At 39.4% G+C, this 23,425-nt stretch overlaps 1 protein-coding gene across 1 annotated transcript; it reads right to left on the bottom strand.

Moving 5' to 3' along the window:
* Positions 1-18,735: 18,735 nt before the first annotated feature.
* Positions 18,736-19,685, bottom strand: LOC132044572 (uncharacterized). Its single transcript, XM_059435067.1, is given in 2 exon segments — positions 18,736-19,570; positions 19,677-19,685. Coding segments are annotated over 2 exon segments (651 nt in total). The 3' UTR covers positions 18,736-18,928.
* Positions 19,686-23,425: the final 3,740 nt, after the last annotated feature.

The raw sequence follows: 23,425 nt of genomic DNA, 5'->3' as shown, positions 1-23,425 counted from the left end.
CATCCAATAATATTCATAAAAAAATATTCATAACCAACTCGTTCATTAGAATTATTTTAGAACATAGTCTTGTCCTTAACTTCCCGCCATTAACTCGGAATATTCGAATGTACAAAATGAAGATGAATGAATGACGATTGTTGTTAACAATATTGTGATGATTATTATGAATCTTGGGAGTTGATATGAAATATGAGCGGAAAGTAGTTTAAACAAAGGAAACGAAGAAGGGAATATGTTTAATTTTCTTTAGCCTTAAAAAGTGCGTTATTGGTGATATAAATGATTAGCTAATGAGCATTGGATACGAAAGAATACCGATGAATTTTTAGTCATGATTATGGGAAGGTATGAAATGCAAATAAGATGAATGAATGACAAACAATATTGCGATTATTATGAATGTTGGAGGATATGAAATATGGCGGAAAGCAAGTTGCAAAGTAATTAAACGACAAAAGGTATGTGAGGCATTTAAAAAGCCCTCCTTCTAAGGCATGAATCGTATGCATGATTTTCCTCTTCCTTCATGAATCTCTCCTACGTTTCTAGAGATGAAAGTCTAAGTTCATGAATGACGAGACGGGACAAGAAATATGTTATGAATGCGGTAACGACTCTAGAGACCAAGATATGATGTTCTTATGAAATCAATAATGATGATCACGATCCATTGGCATTCCTTCTTATATGTACTCACCTTAAATTGTAAATCCCTCCAAGGTGAGATATGACGCTTATGCTTATTCCATAACATGGCCGGTGGTTTACGACCTTATGTCACCCCGACATAAACATAGCCGCTCTTAAGCTTAATGTATGTATATGTATATGTAACTAGGGATGCTAAACTATGGTAATATTGTGATAAGCCACGATATGTCTATGAAATGAATGTTAATGATGACAAGTATATGAATTGCATGGTATGTGTGATAATATGATTCCATAGCGCCTAATTGGTGGACATGTCACCGCTACGGCGGGCCGCTATAATTCCACCGTGCCTAATTGGCCGGACATGTCACCGCTACGGCGGGCTGCTATGATTCCACCGTGCCGAGAAAAGGGCGGACATGTCACCACCAGTGGGCTGCATGGGAGGGTTACCGGACGCGGGTAACGATGTGATGATGTATGATTGATGTGACGATGCTTGCATGTTATGATAATGCATGTGATGTATTTATATATAATGTATGTACATGAAACCGGTTCCTATGTAAAAAGAGTGTACGGGTTATACCTCGTCTCATGATTTATGATCTCCCGATTATGTTATTTCACTCTTGCCTTACATACTCGGTACAATGTTAGTGCGACGTCCTTTCTTCGGACGCCGTGTTCATGCCCGGGTAGGCGGGGAGACGGTCTTTGATCCCTAGAAGCCGATGGGCGGTTGTGAGCACTCCGTCATCCGGAGGTGCTATTGATTATTCTTTTGGTACATATTTGTATATTCATATTTTGGGCATGACGGGGTCTGTCCGCGTCCATATGTTTAATTACTCTAGTAGAGCTCGTAGATACGCGTGTGTGGGAAGTATGGTCCCAAGGTCTCCACGTATATTCATGTATATGTACGTATATGCATAAATATCTTTTGTTAACCGAAGAGCTTGTGTTTATAAAAGTGATTATGTTTTAAGTGATGAGATATTTTTATGAAATTGGGCAAGCATTGTGAATAAGAGCATATAGATAATAGCATGAGCGGTATTCGGTGGTTAGCCCCGGATGCCCGTCGCGGCCCGTAGTTCGGGTCGTGACACAGGTGCGGGTACGTGAGGCAGATATTCCTAAGACAGCATTCAGGACCCGATATGGGCATTATGAATTCAGAGTGATGTCTTTTGGGCTGACTAATGCCCCAGCAGTATTTATGGACCTGATGAATCGGGTATTCAGACCGTTCTTAGATATGTTCGTGATTGTGTTTATCGATGATATTCTGGTCTATTCTCGGTCAGAAGAAGAGCATGCAGATCATTTGAGGACGCTACTTGGCGTACTCCGGCACCAAAAGTTGTATGCTAAATTTTCTAAATGTGAATTAAGGCCGACTTCGGTGGCATTCTGGGGCATATTATTGGAGCCGATGGCATCCGGTGGATACCCGAAGATTGAGGCCGTAAAGAATTGGCCTAGACCTACGACACCTGCGAGGTGCGTAGTTTTGCGGGATTGGCCGGTTTTTACAAGAGATTCGTAGAGAAGTTTGCTTCGATTTCGGCGCCTTTAACAAGGCCGACTCGAGAAGGGGAGCCAAGTTCCGGTCGGACGATGCTTGTGAACGCGACTTCCAGTTGTTGAAAGAGAAGTTGACTACGGCTCCAGTTCTGACCCTTCCTGAGGGACCGGATGGTTATGTGATTTATTGTGATGCTTCGGGTGTTGGATTGGGGTGTGTATTAATGCAGCACGGCAGAGTTATAGCCTATGCTTCCCGGCAGCTCAGAAAGCACGAAAGGAATTATCCTACCCACGATCTGGAGCTAGCCGCGGTGATTCATGCTTTGAAGATATGGAGACACTATCTTTACGGCGTTCATGTTGATATTTATACGATCACAAGAGCCTCCAATATATCTTTAAGCGAAAGAGCCGAATTTGCGGCGAAGGAGGTGGTTAGAGTTGTCAAGGACTACGATGTCGATATTTTATATCATCCTGGAAAAGCTAATGTCGTAGCAGATGCATTTAGCCGAAAGTCTGTAGGTAGCTTGGCGGACGTGCCATCCGAGAAGAAGGAATTAGTTCGTGAGATTCATCAGTTGGCTAGTCTTGGAGTCCGCTTGGCTGATTCTGGAGATATTGGGGTTTCTGTTCGAGGAATTGCTGAATCCTCTATCCTAGAAGAAATAAAGCGACACCAATATGATGACCCTATTCTGGCACAGTACAGAGACATAACCCTTGAAAAGGAGAAGACCTCGTTCGAGATTACATCCGATGGAGTATTATTACATAGGGGCGATTATGTGTGCCGACGTTGCGGGGGCGGCGACGGTGTTATGGGCGAGGCACATTATGCTCGTTATTCCGTTCATCCGGGGTCGACGAAGATGTATCATGAGCTCAGGTGCCTGTTGCGGTGGGACGGTATGAAAAAGGACATAGCAGAGTTCGTTGCTCAGTGCCCAAATTGCCAGCAGGTTAAGATCGAGCATCAGAAGCCCGGTGGATTATTACAGGAGATGGAGATTCCGACGTGGAAGTGGGAAATAATTAATATGGACTTCATTACAGGCTTACCTCGCACTCCACGGAAGTATGACTCCATATGGGTTATTGTTGATAGGCTGACAAAATCAGCCCATTTCCTTCCGATCCGGACTACGTACTCAGTGGAGGATTATGCCAGGCTATATATTAAGGAGATTATGAGACTTCACGGAGTTCCCATATCTATTATCTCCGATAGAGGTGCCCGGTTACAACTAATTTACGGAGATCATTTCGGGGAAGGATTGGGGACACGGTGAGTCTTAGTACGGATTCCATCCTCGGTCGACGGACGGGCCGAGCACACTATTCGAATCTTTGGAAGATATGTTGCGGGCTTGTGTTATTGATTTCGGGGGTAGGCGGGATAATCATTTGCCGCTTGTTGAATTTGCTTATAATAACGGCTACCACTCCGGTATCCGGATGGCACCTTATGAGGCCCTGTATGGCGAGAAGTGCGGTGTCACCGATTGGCTGGTTCGATGTTGGCGAGACTAAATTAATTGGCCCGGATATGATCCGGCTAGCCGGTTGATAAAGTGAAACTCATTCGGGAGAGGTTATTAGCGAGCCCGGAGAGTCGACGTAAATCATATGCGGATAATCGCCATCGACATTTAGAGTTTCGAGGTTGGAGATTGGGTATTCACGAAAGTGTCACCTATGAAAGGTGTTATGAGATTCGGCAAAAGGGAAAGCTCAGTCCAAGATATATTGGGCCTTATCAGATCATCCGCAAAATAGGCAAGGTTGCCTATGAGTTAGATCTGCCAGCTGATTTGGGAGCAGTGCATCCGGTATTCCATGTTTCTATGCTCCGCAAATGTATTGGTGATCCTTCCAGAGTATTTCCTGTAGATGATATCCAGGTCACAGAGGGGCTATCCTACGAAGAGCAGCCTATAGCCATATTGGATCGGCAGGTAAGAAAGTTGCGGAATAAAGATGTGGCTTCCGTTAAAGTGTTATGGCGGAACAATAACCGGGAAGAAATGACCTGGGAAGCTGAGGAGGAGATGAAGAAGAAGTATCCTCACTTATTTCCCGTGCCTACAGGTAATTTAAATTCCTTACTTGACTATGTTGATCAATGAATAAATTGTGTGTGATAGCTATGAAGGAAACTCCCCCGAACTGTTTGTAAAACCCATAAGATTAGTTTAACATTCGAGGACGAATGTTCTAAAGGAGGGGAGGATGTTATATCCCGTATTTTGTGCATTGGGACAATCCAGATTAACTATGATAAGTTAGGGACAAGACCATTCTGGGATACGAAGTCGAGACTTTTGACCTTCGATTTTGTTTTGAGACATAAGTTGTTCATGAACTTATTGGAATGGAACATTTAGGAAATTTGAGACCAAAAGTGATATAATTGAAAGTTGGAAATCATGAAAATTAGGCCCTTTGGCCGTGTGGCCTTGGAAATGGTCCCACACATTTTGTGGCCAAAGTTAATTGGTCCAACCCATGTGTGGGCCATGGACACTTGTATAACTCTTATAAGGGTGCAAAAGATGACTAAGTCTTCACAACTCATCATCTTCTACACTTAGAAAAAAAATCAAGACCTTGGAGAGAAACATAAGGCCATTCGGCCATGAATCCCAAAAATTGAAGACCAAGTTTAGCCATCACAAAATTATTTCTTCCTAGCAAACCCACTAATTGGAGGTCCCTCATTAACGTGGAGTTGTTGTTTGGGCCAATAGACCATTTGTTTTCATCATTTGCAACCCTAGCTAGTTGTGAAGTTGAAGAAGAAAGGTAAGGTTTAATCATGTTTTTATGTGTTATGGAAGGTTTATGTGTGTTGTAGTATGCAAAAATGGATGAAATTTATGAAATATGGCATGTTGGAGTTGAGGCCGTGTGCATGGTGTATGGCCGTGTGTGTGTGTTGTGTTGTGTAGAAGTAATGAATTAAATTCTAGCTAGCATGTTTTGATTGTGTAGAGTGAAGAGATGGATGAGAATCATCAATATGTATGTGTGTGATGTATTGGCCGAATATGGCTTGTGAGGTGTAGCAAAGAATGAGTTAATTCTCTTTAGTGTTTTGGGTTGTTGTCGTTGTGAATTCTATGTTGATAATGAGATTCTAATGACTCAAGTTGATGTTGTAATTGTTATGGGCTGATTTGGAGGTTAATGTGCATTTAACGTAATTTTTATATTTATGAGAATGACATTGTTAGAGTGTGGATTGTTGGTGCAAATCATGATTTGGAAGTGAGGAATGGGTTATAGTTGTGTTCTCGGGTTTGGGGCGATTTCGGGTGAAGTGGGGTGTTGTTTGGGATGTTTGAAACATTGTATGAATTGTTTAAAATGTTCTTGAATGTTGTTGGTATGGGTTCGAACTAGTATTTGAATGTATGAGCGTTGATGTTGGCTTGAATGTAAGCCGTTGAATTGAATATGATGAATGTTGTTGGATTATGTAGAAAGAGTATTTAATGTTAGAATGTGTTTTGAATTGATTATGGATGTTGCTAGTTTGGTTGTTGGTGTTGTTGTTGTTGATTTGGCCGAGTTAAATTCTCGGGGTTGGTCTATTTACAGGGAAAATGCTGCCCAAATTTCTGTAGAATTAGGTGCTAGTTTGGAATTAAATGCCTAAGTATCTATAGCTAATGTTTGGCATATTATGACGTATTTGTAGATCTTGGGGAGCCCGAGGTTTGAGTTTGGATTAGCTTTGAGAGCGGACGAGGTATGTAAAGCCTACCTTTCCTTTCTTTTGGGCATGTCTTAGTTGTAAGTAGGCTAAGATCCGAGCCTCGGGTAACTCTATTCGTAAGATCCGGCACTTATAGAATCCTTATTCACTCTTTGATGTTCGTAGCCTTAATATAGGCAAATTATGGTCCTTGTACCCTTTGTTTGATTGAAAACTAAGTGTTGCATAAAGAATTCCGTTTTTGACAGATTCTGTAACTACGAACGCCCGTAACTTTCGTAGACAGAACCGGATCGCCCCAATAAGCTCGTAAGGGGTTCGGTAGCGTATCATGATTCTAATCTTCATAGACGGGCTCGGGTTGAGTTGATACTCGCCCGTGGGCCCCACAACTTCCCTTTGTATAGTTCTGATGACTTTTGAAAGTGTCACGACTCAACCCCGTAGGCCGTGACTAGTGCCCGAGCTGGGCACCCATACGCGCTCATTAACCAAATTTGGCATACAGACGACTCATACATTTATAAACATCAAACGTGGCTCCAAACTGACGCATACAAACATATATTCTGCACAGAAGCCGTCAAGGCTGTCATAATATACATAACGTATCAAGCATACATACACGTAGCCGATAAGGCTGCCACGGCGGATGGGCCGCCCAAACACAGCTCACATAACGCGTCCGAACAAAACTGTACATAACCCACATCTATGTCTACAGACCTCTAAATAGAACGACAGAATCATATGACGGGACAGGGCCCCGCCGTACCCCTGAATACACAAATACATATACAACGGGAGAATATATACCAAGATGTAGGCTCCGGAATAAAGGTGGCGCTTCAACGACGAATGGGTGTCCTGATCGGCGGGTCACCGAATCGTACGTCCGTACGGGCATGAAAAGCGACCCCGAAGAAAGGGGGTCGGTGGAATATGTACCGAGTATGCAAAGCAGAAGTACGGAAACGAAGTCATAACCGAAGTAAAAGTGTGCCGAACGCGAGCATAATAATCCGAATACCAAAGTACTTACATCGACATCCAAATCATACATAAAGGGTCCGTAAGACAAACAGATAATCGAATGCCAAAATGCTTCGCTTTCTTTTGAAAAAAAACATTTACGGCCTCATATATACGGAAAATCAAACATATCATATGAGCTGACATTAACCGACTGATCATAATCCAGACTGTCAAAATCACATATACACATACCGCGGTCAAGTACCCAGCGGCCAATGTCACATATACACATACCGCGGCCAAGAACCCAGCGGCAATATCACATATACACACACCGCGGCCAAGAACCCAGCGGCAATATCACATATACACATACCGCGGTCAGGTACCCAGCGGTCAACATCACATAGTGCGCACGATATCACAACCGGCCGGGACTCGGTAAAAGAAGTAATAACGGGAATGCACAAGCGAAATCATAAGTAACCAAATACGTTTAAAACATTTTCAAAGACTTAATAGGTTAATCGAAACGAACCCTCACTTATGAGCCAAAAACAGTAGTCAAATCGAATTTTCTTTCGAATACCACTCGGGAACATATTAACCCAAACTTCAGAAACCACAGCTATTCATCAAAATCATATACATAAGATCATTATCATAATCTCAAAAGGTAAGTAAACTGATCGTACTTGAAATCGGGATCATAATCATATCATATTCTTTCAAAAGTCGTCGGAAGTACATAAAGGGAAGTCGCGGGACCCACGGACGGGTGTCGACCCAAGTCGGGCCCGCCTATGGAAAAAATAGTCATCATACGTCATGAAATCATTTTTGAGCATATCGAAGCGATCCGGTTCTGTCTGTGAAAGTTACGGACTTTCGTAGTTTTCGGAATTATTTAGGAACAAAACTCTTATAAAAACCAAACTTTTATGCAACTTTTGAAACTTAGTCATACAAAAGACATAGGGCCAATATTTCATCATATCATGCATACGAAGACCAAGAAACAAATAATAATCACAGACATGGTCGGATCGCGAGAGTAGAGTTTCGAGGCTCGTATCATAGCCTATTTACGACTAAGGCATGCCAAAAGAAGGAAGGGTTGAGCTTTACATACCTCGTCTGCTCTCCAAGCTAATCCAAACTCCAACCTATGTCTCGGACTCCCCGAGGTCTACATAATATCAATAAATGCCAACGTCAACTATAAGTATTTAAGAGTTCATTTCCAAACTAACACATAATTCTACGGAAATTTGGGCAGCACTTCCCCTGTAAATAGACCAACCCCGAGAATTTAACTCGGCCAAATAAACAACAGCAACACCAACAACCAACCTAGCAACATCAATAATCAATTTAAAACACATTCTAGCATTAAATACCCTTTCTACATAATCCAACAACATTCATTATATTCAACTCAACGGCTTACCTTCAAGCCAACGTCAACACTTATACATTCAAATACTAGTCCGAACTCATACCAACAACATTCAAGAACATTGTAAACAATTCACACAATATTTCAACCTTTCCAAATACCTCTCCAATTTACCCGAAATTGCCCAAACCCGAGGACCACATCCATAATACATTTCTAACTTCCAAATCATAATTTGCACCAATAATCCACACTCTAACAATGTCATTCTCATAAACATACAAATTGCATTAAATGCACATAATTCTCCAAATCAGTCCGCAACTATCACAACATCAACTAGAGTCATAAACTCTTATCGTCAACATAGAATTCATAACGACAACAACTACAACACTAAGCAATGTTAATTCATTCTTTGCCACACAACATGACCCATATTCGGCCAACACTACACATATACATATATTGATGATTCTCATTCATTTCTTCACACTACACAACTAAACATGCTACATAAAATTGATTCCTCACTTCAACACAACACACACACTTACACGGCCATACCTCACACACGCGGCCTCAACTCCAACATGCCATAGTTCATGATTTTCATCCATTTCAACATACTACAACATGCATACACCATTCATAACACATAAAACATGATTAAATCTTACCTTTCTTCTTCAACTTCACAACTAGGCTAGGGTTTGCGATCTACAAAACAGATGGTTTGATGACCCGAATAACACTTTCACGTTACTTAGGGGCCTCAAATTAGTGGCTTTGTATCAAAGAAATAATTTTAGGATGGCTAGAATTGAACTTCAATTTTCCAAGGGTTGGCCGAGAGCCTCTTGGTTGTTCTTCAACTTCTTGCTTTTTTTTTTCTAAGTATAGAATGAAGATAGATGACTTAGAAGTCATCTTTTAAGCTCCCACATAAATCACGCAAGTGTCTATGGCCCACACACATGTGTTGGAGCAATTAAAATTGTCCACAAAATGTGTGGGACCATCCAACAAGCCACACGGCCAAGGGCCAATTTTTGCATGATTTTCAACTTTCCAATACTACAATTTTGGTCCCAAATTTTCCTAATGTTCCATGGCAACAAATTTATGAACAAATTATATCTCAAAACAAAATCGAAGGTCAAAAGTCTCGACATTGTATCCCGGAATGGTTTTGCCTCTAACCTATCATAGTCAATCCGGATTGTCCCAATGTACGAAAATGCGGGATATAACAGAAAGAATGTAGTATAACTATCACCATAACCCCCGATGTATGGTTAGTCTACTTATCTGTTGAGTCTGTAATAATGATTTTTATGCATATGGTTACTCACGACTCTGTTCGTGCATTATGTTGTATCTTTCGCCGAGTCCCGGGCCGGTTACGTTATCGTGCGCACTATGTTATATTCCGGTGTTATGCTGTGTTATAGTTCGCCGAGTTCCTCGCTAGAGGGCCGGGAACCCTATATGCTTTGGTGTTATGCTGTGATTATGGCGTTATGATGTGTTATGGAGATATGTCGGGTTACGGAGATTTGAAACTTTCTGGTGTTATGCTGTGTTATGGCGCCAATGACGGGCGGGCGACCATATTCTTCGAGCCCTCTGCATGATTTGTATTTTAAAAGTAAACGTTTTGGCATTTTGAATATTGCACTTATGGTTTGTACTTCTGTTTCGATTATGATTAAATCGTTCTTCGTATTTCGCTTTGCATACTCGCACATATTCCGTACCGACCCCTTTCTTCGGGGGTCGCGTTTCATGCCCGCGAGTGCGTACGCACGGTTCGGTGATCCGCCGCCCAGGACACCCTTTTCGCTCGTTTGAGTGCTCCATTCCGGAGCCTACATTTTGGTATTTATTCGTTCGTTGCATATGTATTTGTTTGTTCAGGGGTACGGTGGGGCCCTGTCCCGTCATATGATTCTGTTGTTCTATTTAGAGGTCTGTAGACGTACATGTGGGTTGTGTGCCTATTCTGTACAGGTGTGTTCGTATGTTACATGATCTGGGCGATCCCATTCACCGTGGCAGCCTTGTCGGATTGCATCTGTATATATTTTGGGCCGTTGCGCCATTTGATAGCCTCGCGGCTTCTGTGATATGCATATGTTTGTGTTTGAGACAGTTTGAGATAATTTGAGACAGCGTCTGATATTTGTGTGCATATAAGCCATATGTATGTGATTCGGATTAATGAATGTGTTTGGGTGCCCAGCTCGGGCACTAGTCACGGCCTACGGGGTTGGGTCGTGACAAAATAGTCTAATTAAGGCTTACGTTATCTTAATTGTAGATTTACAAGTTCAAGAGGTAGAAGTTAGGCGATTTGATATACGTCAAGGTATGTAAGGCTATTCTTTCCTTCTTTTGGCATGATCTTACGATATGAACCAACAAACGAGTAAGCGAGCTTCCATATTACTCCACTCTTAAAAGCCTAGGGAGTACCTCAGTCTTTGATGTTCACGTACCCTGTTTATGATTACTCCTTCTGTTCATGGGTCTAGCTTTATGTATATAGCTATTGATGCATTACATTCATTCATATATATATATATATATATATTGACCCATGACCAGAAGGCGTTATATACGCAAGTATTATATGTATACGGGGTATGAAAAATGGGTAGGCGTTATATACGAATTACCACTTATGGAAAATGGGTAGGCGTTATATGTATATGGATCGGGCCGTACGTTCCTCGACATTATTATTATTATATGATATATGGATCGAGCCGTACGTTCCTTGGCATTACTATTATATGGGATATGGATCGGGCTGAACGTTCCTCAGCACTATGACCTATATTTATATATATGAGCATGATTATCATTGAGAGCATGCATATTGTGTGCCCACAGAGGCATAGTCAATTACACAGGTTTATGCAGATACATCCAGATACTAGTTCATACAAATACATGCAGACAGTCACTCCAGCTTATGAGTTCAAATTTTTATTCATGATTCTTATATGCACATGATTGTTCTTATGCCTTTCATACTCAGTACATTATTCGTACTGACTCCCCGTTGCTCGGGGGGCTGCGTTCATGCCTGCAGTTCGGAGACCGACGGTGGTCCACGCAGACTTCTATCCGGAAGGTCAATGCACTCCATTGATCCGAGTTGGGCGTTTATTTTAGTATGCTTCTTTTTGTACGTACGTACATATGGGTATGACGGGCCCTCGTCCCGTCCTTTCTACGGCTTTCATTCCGGTGAGGAGGTCTGTAGACAGTTGTATGTATTAGTCAGATGATGTAGCCTTGTCGGATCCTATTCTTTTGTGTACAGTATATGTAGCAGCCTAGCTGGCTTGCACTGTCCTTCAGTATGTATGTGTATATACGAGTTGTACAGAGTTTGATGTTTCCCTTTTATGAGATCAGTTTATGCCATTTAGGGGCCCTTGCTGTTCAGTATGGCTCAGATACGTGTTTAGAGGTGTTTGGTCACTAGAGGTCAGACACTCGTCACGACTCATCGGTTTGGGTCATGACAATTTTTCTGTAGGTTATAAGATTAGAAAAATATGATAGTCATTACCTTATATGTTGACAACGATAGCATTTCACTTGTTTTTTATGCAAGAGGATTATGGTAAGCTTGGTTGTGGATTGAGAAAGAGATTATCCAGGTATTTTAAGGCTATTCTTCCTTCTTTTGGCATGATTAGAATGAATCAAAACGTAAACGAACGATATTCGTAACGACTCTATTCTTAGATATGCTAGAAGCTTATGTCTCTTGACCTCTTTATGATGATACTGATCTTGTCTTATGTTTATTGGTCCTTAGAGGTAAGTTATGTTGCAAATGTTAGTTCCATAATGTTAGCCGGAGGTACAACGACCTTACGTCACTCCGATAGATTCAAATGTACTCTTGTCATACTCATGCATTATATATAAATATATATGTATATACTATGACCACACAGGCGTTATATGCGAGTACATTTATATGATATCTATATGGGTTATGGGGAAGGTTACGACGTTATATACGCACTACCACCTGATCAGCTAGTTATATGATGATGATTATTGCCATAGAGGCCGATATGATACGATGGGATGCCCAGAGAGGCTTGATGGCATTATATACGCATATATTTATGTATGACCAGGCGTTATATATGCACATGTATGATACTTATGCATATCATGGCCCTCAGAGGCATTCAGATGTACATATTGACTCCTTCTTGTCTCGTGTTGCACTTATGTCTCTTTCATGTTATTTTCACGCCTTACATACTCAGTACTTTATTCGTATTGACGCCCGTTTTTCCTCGAGAACGCTGCGTTTCATGCCCGCAGGTTCAGGTAGATAGGGTGACGGTCCGCATCATTAGGCAGCATTGATATTGGAGCACTCCACCTGTCTTTTAATTGTTACCGAGTCTTGGTATCATATTTTTGATGTCCATATGGGTATGGCGGGGCCTTGTCCCGATCTTATGATATTGCATACTTTGGTAGAGGCTTGTAGATAGTTATGATACAATCCGACGTTATATGGCCTTCTCGGCCTGTATTTTATTGTACAGGCACCATGATAGTCTTGTCGGCTCGTATTGTTATGTCCAACATGTTTATGTACATATATCCTTTTGGCCTTGCTTCTTTCTGATTCACTTATTACATGAGTTAGCAGGTTGGCGAGTGATAGCCCTCGTGGCCCACCTTTATTTACGATTATGTTATAGACGTATGGTTAGTGGCGCTCAGCAAGTAAGGCCTGGGTGTCTGTCATGGACCTCCTATTTGGGTTGTGACACTCTACAACAATATGAGATTCAATTAAGCTAGAGAGTGAACAAGGACAAGAGTGCATTCTATGCATCAAATGCACTGGCACAACAGGTAGAGCAACATACAGGTATGTGTAGGGGTGAATTCCCATTTACATACTTAGGATGTCCTATCACTCACACAAAGAAGAGAATGAATCATTACAGTGGACTGCTTAAAAAGGTAAAGGACGAGTTGCAGGCCTGGAAGGGGAAATTATTGTCATATGGAGGCAAGGTTGTTCAAATATCCAGTGATTACAAAGTGTTCCTATTCACATACTATCTGCAGTTGTTCTACCCAAATGTGTACTTAATGAGTTGCACAAGATATTTGCAACATTTCTCTGGAACAACAAGGAGGAGGGAAGAAGCAAACATTGGTCTTCATGGAAAAACATTTGTTTACCAAAAGAGCAAGGGTGTGTGTGTGTGGGGGGGGGGGAGGGGGAGGGGGTCCATATTTGAGGTGTCCAAAGCTATGTCTGCTAAACTATGGTGGAAGTTCAGAACTGGAAGCTCATTATGGATTAACTTCATGTGGAACAAGTAATGTAAGAAATAAATTCCTACTTTGGTGACATGGAGAGGAGGTTCCCAGTTATGGAAAAGAATGCTTGAACATTGAAGTTTGTAGAGAATGCAATGTGGTGGGAACCTAGAGGTGGTACTACTAACTTGTGGTACGCGATGTGGTAAAAAATTGGTCCACTACATTTACATACATATGAAGGAATTCAGGTTGATAATTTAGTGGAAGATATTAATGAGGTGATGAATGAACAACGATGGAATTTTAATAAAATTCAACAATTACTTCCTGAGTACATTATAAGTGAAATCAAAGTGAAACTACTGGCCAATTTTGAGAGATCTGATTAATGTGATAAGCCATGGTGGATGTTGACAAGTACTAGCAAATTTACTATCAGTAGTGCATGGAATCTGTTGAGATAGAAAGGGGCGATCATGCTGTACATTATGAGAAGATGTGGTTGAATAAATTGCCTTTAAAATATCCTTCTTCTTGTAGAGGTTATGGAAGGCAAAAATCCCCATTGATGAAGTGCTAAATAGGATTGGTTTCTCTATAGTGTCAAGATGTGGATGTTGTTCAGTACCTCAACAAGAAACAATGGATGATATGTTTGTCACATGTGAGTTTGCTGCAAAGGTGTGGAAATACTTCTCAGATGCAGCAGACATGAAGGGACCATTTGTGCAGGTCAAGCAAGTTATCAGGAAAAGGTGGAAAGTAGATGGTAATGCTAAAATGAAATACATATTCCATGCAGTTCCTGCTATGGTATTGTGGCATATCTGGAAGAGAAGGAACACAACTGTACATGGGAGTGCATACTCTTATTAAAGAGTCATCTATGATACTAACAATATCTTGCAAATATTGGTGAGATCAAAATATCCTTAACTTGAATGCATGCCTGTATCTTGACCATATCTTGTGCAAAAGCTAGAAGATTACAAGCCACATATAGAGTGCTGGCTGGTTTATTGGAACAGGCCTCCAATAGGTTGTCATAAATGCAACACTGATGGAACCCCCAGAGGGAATCCAGGCCCTAGTGCAATGGCATTTTGCATTAGGAATGATACATGAGATTTAGTCTATGCTAAAGGAAGGAGACTACCTGAGGGAACAAGTCTTATAGCTGAAGCAGTAGCAGTAAAGGAAGAACTAGAATTATGTGTATTGAATTGTCTGCTGCCAGTGATGATAGGAACACATTCACTTACATTGAAGAATATCTTGGAAGGTGATTGGGAAGTACCATGGAGTATTGCTATAGAAGTGAATGCTATCACAAAGTTGAGGAGATATCATCAAGTCCAAGTACTGCATGTGCTAAGGAAAGGAGAAAACATGGCAGATTATTTTACTTAGTTTTTGATTTCGCAGGTTCAGGATTTCATTTCACTGAGTTTCAGGAGATACCTATGGAAGGAAAGCCGATTCTGAACTCTGAGAAGAGTTTCACTCCATACATCAGATCAAGAACCATACAAAGAAGGGCTCAATTAGATGAACAGGTGCAACAACATTGATTATAGAAGCAGAAGAAGCAGTACAACAGTAATAACAATGAACTAATGCAGTTTCAATGAAGATAGTTCAGCTATTGTGCCAGAAAGAGTTACAAGATCTTAAGTGCATAAAGTTGTCATTAGATTCTTCCTAATGTGTGGTATTAACATCCATGATGTTCATTCTGTTAGGAAGGAACTAGAGATGACAATATATGGTTAAATCTGTGTAATGTTCCTATGATTTAGCTGAACTGGATACAGATTTCTAAAAAGTGAGATTGATAAGATGCAACAATTTCTTTCTGCCTGAAGCAAATTTAGTAGGCTTTGATTCCATGACACCTGGTGAGAGTTTTCAGGTGTTCTTGAATGATATCAAACCAAGGCTACTTGTTTTTACGCATATTCTATCAATCTTGGGTTTGCATATTTTGCTTTGATTCTTTTCTAGCAACTTGGGCCTGTCCAAGTGCTGTTTTCTCCATTTTTTCTCTTTTCCTGTTTTTCTAGATTATTTTTATTCAATAAAGTCCCACCAAAATTTGGTGGTTTGCTTAAAAAAAATAAAAAGAACAAGCGCAATAGTTTTTCTGAAATTGGAACCGAAATTTCTAATAGAAACACTTTATTATTTTTTCAGGTGCTCAATTAGAACACATTGTAGTTGTAGTGGGCGTTGGCTGGCAAATTCAAGGCCTGTAAATTTATTTAGCCAAATATTATTACAAAATTAGAAGTATAAAAGTTTTAATATTACGCTTCAACTTGTTATCCAGTATTTTAACATTTCATTCCCCTTTTTAAGTTCAGTTAACATTTAAAGAACTTGATTATGTAAATATTTTATACCACTTTTAACAAGTTTTTTAATACAAAATAGAAGAAGAGGTACGTTCTCTACTATGGGTATCTTAGCTTTTGAATTTAATGAGCAGACAACTATATTTAGTAAAAAATGGTTGTTCTTTGATAAAACAAGATCCACTATAAAATCTTTTCCTTCAAAGGAGGAAGCAAGGCTGTTACACCTCGGAAATTTCCCGTTAGCATACAGTGAATAGACGAGCGAGGGGTATGATGTATACGAGGGTTGGACAAGTAAGAAATAGTATTTGATGATCCTAATTAAGATTTCCAAAGACATTCGAGTTAAGGAAAAAAAGTTGTTAAGGGAAGTGAGTCGCAAGTCGAGTGTAACGGATAAGAACTTCGAGTATTAAGTTAATGATGTCTTAATGACCCTTTGAGGAAGAGTTATAATGTCCCTTAGAATGGTATTGAAGTGATGAACAAGTGTTAAGAAGGTTCCATAAGGGTCAGAGATCAAACGAGTCGACGAAACAACTCTCGGAAAACTGGGCAAACATACGGCTAGACATACTGGCCGTATAAAATGTATGGACCGTATGTCCAAACGTAGATTCAGCCCAGAATACCATGATTCACTGGACCAGATCTACGGCCAGACATACGGCCCGTAGAAAACATACGGACCGTACGTTGGTCTGTATATCATGGTCGGGGCTGAGCTCATTTTATATAAGGGACCCTTTCTCATTTTCATTTCATTTCATACTTCACCCCCACACTTCAAGACTCTAGAGAGTTCCAACCACTTCATCCATGAGAAATCAATAGAAATCAAAGATCAACAACAAGAAAGCAAGTGAATCAAGTGAAGGAAACCCATTAAAAGTCATACATATCAAGAAAACCCAAGAGAGATGAAATAGGGTTTTGGTGGAAAAGGTGAATTGTCATCCAAAGCTTATTCCTCCATTATCTAAGGTAAGTTTCATGACCTATTCATGTTATTTGAGGTATTAATAAGTTGAAACACATGGATTGTGAAAGAGTATAGAAAATGGGTTACAAATGTGAGGATAGTGTCATTATTGAATAGTAGTTGAGTTGAATCATGGAAATGGTTATGTTGATGATATAAATACGTTATAAATGATATTTAGAACATGAAATAAGCATTGTATACAAAAGAATGCGATAGTGAACTTTGGCCATAATTATGAAGAATTGAAGTAAAGTTATGAAATGCGAATCATGTGAATGGATGACAATTGTTGTTAGTGATATTGTGATGGTTGTTATGAATGTTGTGAGTTGATATGGAATATGGAGGAAAGTAGTATAAACAAAGGAAATGTTGCCTAAATTTCTATAGCTTTAGTAAGTATGTTTTCACGATGATATAGCTAATGTCGATACGAATTATCTTGAAGGTATAAACGAGTGCATTAAAGGAGAACGAGCAAGCGATAGAATAGTTAAACGATAAAGGTATGTGAGGCTAGTCCTTTCTTTCTAAGGCATGAGTCCTATGTCATGAATTTCCTCTTTCTTATGAATGTTCCATCCCTTAGAAAGCTATGAGTCCTTGTTCATGAATAGCCATGCGAGATAGAGATATGAGATGAATATGATAACGATAATGACAAGCTAAGTCTAGAGATGCTATAGTCTATGATATGATGCTCCTATTAAGCTAATGAAGCTATCCATAGTTCATTGATGTTGATCATTACATACACTCACCTTATGCTTGTTCCTTCAAGGTGAGGCAGGATACTTATGAATGCTCATAATGACATCGGGGGTCCACGACCTTACGTCCCCCGATAAAGTATGATTATCTATGAGTCTCCATGCATGTAGTGCTATAAGTATGTCGTGATAAGCATATTATGATGAGCATATTGTTATAAGCCAGTATGATGAGCACATGATGAGATTACATCGTGCCTAGTTGGCCGGGCAGTCACCGCCAAGGCGGGCAGCTATACACCATGGCCAAATGGCATGGGCAGACACCACTAGTGGGTGGCATGAGATGATACCCCAGACGCGGGAGGCCTGGACGCAGGCTGATGCTATTGCTAATGTTATTGATTATCACATCGCACCTACATGTTCGGGCAGTTTATACATTTATGCATATATGATATGATGATGAGTATGAAAGTATGCCAGCATGCATTACTTCCCTTATGATTCAATCAGTTACAGATTGCTCCTTATTGATGCCTCTTTATTTCATTGATATCTTATTATTGTTTATGCCTTACATACTCAGTACAATATTCATACTGACGTCCTTTTCTTCGGACGCTGTGTTCATGCCCACAGGTAGACAGGGAGGTGATCCAGACTCATAGGAGCTAGCGGTGATTAGGAGAGCACTCCATTTTCCGGAGGTGCCATTGATTATTCTTTTGGTACATATGTGTGTATAGTCATGATTGGGCATGGCGGGGTCCTGTCCTGACCATATGTCTAGTACTCTAGTAGAGGCTCGTAGATACGCAGTGTGGGTAGCATGGTCCCACGGTCTTCATGTATATTCATGTATATATATATATATATATATCTATTATTTTGATAGCCGGAGGGCTTACGTTTATATAAGTGAAAATGTTTCAAATGATGATAGTTTTATATAATTATGAGCATATAGTATGAATGAGAGCAGGAAAGTAACAGCATGAGTGGTGTTCGGTGGTTAGCCCCGGATACCCGTCATGGCCCGTAGTTCGGGTCGTGACAAAGGCAGCTTGGAAAACTTTGAATTGCGACAATGATATTTTTCTTGGAAAAGAAAGGAAGTAATGATTCTTTCACCTGGAAAAGCATGAATAAAGCAAAAGGAAGTTGAAATCCTACACATATTAACAAGAAAGTCTACTCTTATTCAGCTACTGCACACGATTATGCATCGGGCAGAAATTTTCGAGTGATGATGTTGCCTCAGTACAACTCACACTTGTCATTGTGGGAAACAACGGTCTTCCTGTTTACAATCCACATAACTGAAAACCACCTGAACACACTAAATACCATTTTCCATCTCCTTTGAGCAAGAAAACTGTTAATGATACTGTGTAAATCAGGCGACACTGCAAATCTTGGACCGAAAAAGGAATAGTCGGTTGCAAAGAAAGTCAAATGCTCATCCTCACAGAAATTTGGAGTTTTAAAGAATCAGTATTGGAATCGTGGCTAGGAAAAGTACTCAAATGGTTGGTCAAAGCTAACATCCATGTTGTCTATATCTTGCAAGATATAATCATCCAAGCTGTTTATTAAAGAGATGGATGGCAGGTTATCAGGAGTTAATGCACTCAATTTCTGATTACTAACCTTTTGGGATGTCAAAACGTCATTGCTGCTATCAGAATTGCACACCATGGCTGAGCTCGTGGAAAATGGCAAAGCATAATCCATGAGAGAGGACTCATCCTCAAAGGAGACTACTCTTTCCCAGTGTCTGAATGCACCAATAATCAAATCACGAGCATCATACTGAAAACAACAATGCAGATTAATTGGTGTAAACCAAATTATCTTATAGAAGAAAAGACAACTGCAAAACAATGCTGATACAATAAGCTAAGTTTGGACAACAAGGAAAATCTCTAAGAAAAAGAAGCTGAATGAGAAATTCACGGTTAGAGAGAATTTCAAAGGCAAGATACATGCCTTTTGAGTTTCGAACTTGACTCATCGTAGAACATCGACAATCGACACAAGTCCCACCACTTGTCCAACGATGTTAAAAACCACTCCATTTGATTATATAGATCCAGATGGGTGGTACAAGTACAAATTCCTGTTAAGTACACACGTCCGAGCATGCTCCACTATAACTTCCCACCTTTTGGTGGACACACCAGTCCCAAGAGCCTGAAAGATTTCCAAGTATAAAGAGAAAAAAAGAGTGTTCAATTTTAGGGAACAATAATATTAAATCTATGGATCAACCAACATCTTAACCTCACTTATTTAAGGTAATTTAAGGAGTTAACTCGCTGTAAGCAAGCCAAAGTCCTGTATGGAGCACCTAAAATAGAAAACGGAGGGTGCTAATCCACTAATTGCAAAGATACAAGGACCCAGAGGATGAAAGAAAAAAAAATTCATCCCATATGTTGTAACAATGTTATTATAGCACATAAAGAAGTTTTAATATGTCTAAAATAAAGAAATCCTAGCGTCGAATAGCAGCATAGACTCCGGTTTAATCAAATCATTAACCAAGTTCAAATAACCATAAGAGTTAACAAGACATATATCATCAGCATTATAGTCATCTTCATCACAATTCAATCAGTAACAAATTAAACTGCTGAATCAATTCTTGTATAATCAACAGGCAAGGTAGAATGCCAAAATACTCACATTTCGAAGTGTTGCAGGATCAAGATAGAGTAGAGTCAGAAAATCTTATACTCATATTTCGAAGTGTTGCAGGATCAAGATAGAGTAGAGTCAGAAAATCTTTCAGTGTGATGACTCTTTCCTTGCTCAAACGCCTGTGGAAAGCTCCATCTTTACCAATTTTTTCGAGCCTCCAGACTTCATCTGAGAGAGATGGGGGATGGTGCTTCTTGTACACTATGAACAAAGCAGCAAGTCAAACAGTGTTTTATCTCACACTTTAAACTAACAATCGTTTGATTCCAGATGTTCCTTTTCTTTTTATAACTCCCCAGATGTTCCATCATAATCTCATTCCTTCATTTATTGTTTTTAAACCTATTAACTCCGAGTTCATTATGACGTTACATATGAAGAAACTATTCCGGTCAAAATGGATTTGTTAAGATAGTTTACGGTGTTACAATTTCGGTTATCCGGTCTGGTTGTAACTCTTATAAAAACATCTACAAAAACAATATGATGTTTAATCCTGCTAATGCTAAAGAAGCAAAAGACACCTGTTACAATTTCGGTTATCCTGTTTGGTTGCAGCTCTTATAAAAACATACACAAAAACAAAATGATGTTTAAGTCAATTACGTTTTGATAAGGAAATCTAAGTCAAATATTTTCAAGCTAAAACATGCACTAGACATAACTATAGATCATTCTTAATTTTGAAACATCAGAGGACCCTAATCTTTGATTATTTACAGGTTTTATTCATAGATATGTACCACAATTTACCCATAGATTTTTGCGAATTGCTTTGTTCACTCCAAATATGATGATATAGTACCAACTTAAAATAGTAATAAACCATCGTAATTATTATCTCTCTCATTTTTTTTCCTGTGCAATTTAGTAGTACTTTTAGTTTCTAAAGTCAACCTCAAGTTAAGAAAAATTTGATTCAAATAATCCTTTTTTTTTGGGTCAAACAAATTTTTTTTATTCAACCAAGTAATATCTTTTATACAACACTGGTTCATTTTGGACAAATAATCTTTTATTAATTAAATACTATTCTGAGCATTTCAGATTTCTGGTGCAATTTAGCAATAATTGTTGTTCTGAGCAACTTTGCTTAAAGTCTTTCATGTATGTTCTAGAAACGCAAGTTAAATTTTAGATTAGACAATAAATTGTGTACTCGGTCATGTTCAAAGTCCGTAAGGATCAGTGTACTAGGTAGCCTTGAAGGTGAGTGCTCACCAGCATAGCTGAGAAATTGGAGTTTACACCCTTTTACTTGAAACAGATCTATCATTTGAGACTTGTAAGGTTATCCTACCAAGAAAAAGAAAAACGGGAGTATGAAGGACTTACGCTCTCCGTGGTGATCCCTAACTATGCAGGACTCTATCTTTGCCTATCTTACTAAGATTCCTTCAAAGCTGTCAACAAGTCTTGCCCCTAGCCTGAACTTACGACTTCTGGTCCAGCTTGTATTACCTGTAAAGGAAATATCACCAACCCAACCAATACCCTTCTTGAGATTTAAAAATGCATCCCCATTAAGGAGAGGTTTCTTCCCTTTCTCTCATGATGTTATTCTTGAATTCTTCTACGGTCGAATTGCCATCAAAATCTCCCTCAAGGACCATTACTTACATCTTTGCACAAGATTTTGGACCAGTAAAGACTACTTGCTCACCGATACCATCACTAGTACTACTTTCAAGCTGGATTCTTCTCCTTCTATTCGAGTCCCCGTAAATATGGGGGTAGAAATGGCATCAAAGAACTTCAGTTTCAGGTTTCTAAATTCACAAAGGTACACACCTTTCCCACAATTCCTACAAGAGTTGCAACAATGAAGAAAGAAAATAGCAATAATGGAGTGATAATAAAAGCACTATGCAGACAATGAATCTAGATATTAAGAATAATTGCACACCTTTTAACACTCGTCATGTACTTCCTGAGTGCCTAATCAACTTCCTCTTTTACCTGAAAGCATGAGTTAAAGTATGCTTATCTTTTATTCACGAGGCTAATCATGATGGCTTAAAGAGTTCGTGTTTGATTTGACACGAGCATTGAAATGAGTATTGTTTGAAGCTAAATAAAGAGTCGAACAAGACTCACATTCTTTGAAGGGAAGTAGGAATGACAAGTTACCTTCTGAATTTTTTTTTTTAATTACATTAGATCAACAGTAGTAGAGGAAAGAGGAAAGCATAAAATTTGCTTTCACGTGACTTTTTGGATGATTGAATATATGTTGAGCTTCAATGCTCTACAACTAAAACTTTTCCAAGTAGCTACTGGTACAATATCACATTAATTATTTAGGATGGAAAGTGCACATTATCGAATAAGAGAAGGTTACAGATAGTGCAATCTTGGAAAATTAAACGGATAACACATTGGACTCTCAAATTAAAAGTATAGGAGATGTTGTTCAAAGCTCATGACCACAATGCTAGTGCCCTGGGACACTATTAAAAGCTGGAGCCTTTTTGAATACCTTTTTGTTGTGCCTCTATCTATAATTGCTTACAAAATACTAAGTAGGTTACACTTGATGAATCATTCAAGAGGAGCGCAAGCAGATAAATCGCATGATAGACTATGAAGGTTGATAATGACCTTAAGGAAAATGAACTTACCACTAGATGAAGCAATGGCTCTAGACATATTCATTACTTCCACAATCACACTGCAACGAAATAACAACTAGAACAATCAGTAAGAAAATCGCAGGGTAGACAGAACTCAGTGCATAGACAGAACTCAGTGCATATTTCTGGGCAAATGCATCTCAAAATCTAGTTCAGTACTACAAAAATCAATTAAATCAGGGAATTTGGTCTATCTATACGATCATCAGAAAGTGGAGAAACATCCCACACATTAAATACTCATTTATCAGCAAATCTTTTTCACTCAAAATCAACATGGAAAAAGGTAATGCGCTATAGTCATATGGAACACAGTAGAAAAAGTAACAACTCCACCCACTTTTGTTCATTATATATCTAATCCATGATATTCAAAACCACACGGCACTGATTGCCACCTTCTAAAGCAAATAAACAG

The sequence above is a fragment of the Lycium ferocissimum genome, unplaced genomic scaffold (assembly GCF_029784015.1).
Source record: "Lycium ferocissimum isolate CSIRO_LF1 unplaced genomic scaffold, AGI_CSIRO_Lferr_CH_V1 ctg4887, whole genome shotgun sequence".
Taxonomy (NCBI): domain Eukaryota; kingdom Viridiplantae; phylum Streptophyta; class Magnoliopsida; order Solanales; family Solanaceae; genus Lycium; species Lycium ferocissimum.
Note: the sequence above shows the minus strand (reverse complement) of the source record. Positions and strands in the feature narration are given on the sequence as shown.